Source organism: Peromyscus eremicus, chromosome 6, assembly GCF_949786415.1.
Source record: "Peromyscus eremicus chromosome 6, PerEre_H2_v1, whole genome shotgun sequence".
Taxonomy (NCBI): Eukaryota; Metazoa; Chordata; class Mammalia; order Rodentia; family Cricetidae; genus Peromyscus; species Peromyscus eremicus.
This window is the reverse complement of record NC_081421.1, coordinates 65,058,362-65,060,021: the sequence shown is the minus strand read 5'-3', so window position 1 is coordinate 65,060,021 and position 1,660 is coordinate 65,058,362. Positions and strand designations below refer to the sequence as shown.

At 44.0% G+C, this 1,660-nt stretch overlaps 1 protein-coding gene across 1 annotated transcript; it reads right to left on the bottom strand.

The window, feature by feature from the left end:
- Nucleotides 1-869: 869 nt before the first annotated feature.
- On the bottom strand, nucleotides 870-1,387 carry LOC131912535 (large ribosomal subunit protein uL23-like). Its single transcript, XM_059264835.1, has one exon. It carries the CDS (start codon nucleotides 1,385-1,387, stop codon nucleotides 917-919), a length of 471 nt encoding a protein of 156 aa, XP_059120818.1. The 3' UTR covers nucleotides 870-916.
- Between the last annotated feature and the right edge of the window lie 273 nt (nucleotides 1,388-1,660).

Here is a 1,660-nt window from a genome sequence, read left to right as displayed (position 1 = left end):
TCTAGACCTTAGCCTGTCCTGGCAGCTCAGCATTGGCGGTTGGAATGAGAGGGAGATGCCATCATTTCAGAAGTCTGAAAGACCAGACCTATTTTCAACTTTCAGGACTAAGATCTATGGTATGACAAGACTGGGCATGCCTTTGTCATGAACACACATACTTGAGGAAGCATCATCAAGATACAAACATCCTGTTGACCAAGACTTACATGGATTCCAGTAGTTTTCAGGAGGCAGCTTGATTTATTGACCTTTATTTGTTTGATGACCTTGATCTAAGGAGGTCAGTTGGCAGGGCTTCTGTCTTGGGCAAGTTGCTCCTTGCTTCTCCTTTGTTTGAAGAAGAAATTGAACACTTCCTTTCACACTTACTTTAGTAGTTGCCTGCCCCACGTGATAGGCTCACTTTTGGTGGATATGAGGGACACAGTTTTCCTGAATGCATTAGATCTAATATGTTATTTGATAAGAAGTGTCTTATACTGACCCTGGAAGTTTCCCTGGGATCAAATTTTGTGCTGTGGCGCTACAACTTTCCATCCAGAAGTGCCTATGTGTCAAAACCAAAGAGGGTGGTATCTATACCAATGTACCTCAAACAACTCTAGAATTTCTCAACTGGTGAAAACTGATGATTTGGTTGGCAGGACATGGAGTTTATATTCTATTCTGACCATGAACAAGTAGGTCATTTCTGCCTGTACATGCTGACAAGATTCCTAGATCTGGGGAGATGGAGCAGTCCTGTACTTTATCGCTTGGTTCCACATTGAAAATCTCCATCACCACCAGAAACTAAGCCAGAATTAAGGTTCCAGGTGGAAGATCTGGAGTTTGACAGGGCAAGTATATAGGGGGAATACTCTTTTTTTTAATGGTGAAAAAGTGTATTTAGAATTAGCCAGCTGGACTCAGTTTAGATGATCCCAATTTTGTTGGCAACATCCAGAGCATCATAGTCAGGAGCCAACCGAACATACGCCTTCTTCTCGCCATCAGGCCTTATGAGAGTGCTGACTTTGGCCACATCAATGTCATAGAGTTTCTTCGCAGTCTGTTTGATCTGGTGCTTGTTGGCCTTGACATCCACAATGAACACAAGTGTGTTGTTGTCTTCTATCTTCTTCATGGCTGACTCATTGGTCAGGGGGAATTTGATGGTGGCATAGTGCTCAAGCTTGTTTCTCCTGGGCGCACTCTTTCGAGGATATTTAGGCTGCCTTCTGAGGCACAGGGTCTTGGGCCGCTGGAACGTGGGTGATGTGCGGATCTTCTTCTTTTTGTAGCTGTGGACGCCTTTCAGCACTGCCTTCTTGGCTTTCAAGGCCTTCACTTTGGCTTCGGCTTTGGGAGGGGCAGGAGCTTCCTTCTTCACTTTCTGCGCCATCTTCGGGGGAATACTCTTTCCCTACATAACGGGGGAATTTTATGGATATGACTCAATCTTTTGGGTATATATTTACACAGATCACTTTGGGGCTTAATGGAAGGTCTGAGGAGTCCTCACAAAAGAATTGGAAATAATGTGACCAGTGAGTGGAAAAGCTGATTGCTATCCACATTTTCATTAGAGAACAGGTAAACTCAGCATTCTCAGGGGTCTTTGAAGAATAAGGAGCTGAGCTGGATGTGTCACATACATCTGACAGAAATACAGTGA

Bases quoted from the DNA above. Each gene is read 5' to 3' on its own strand.
- LOC131912535 (XM_059264835.1), bottom strand. From the start codon at position 1,387: ATGGCGCAGAAAGTGAAGAAGGAAGCTCCTGCCCCTCCCAAAGCCGAA.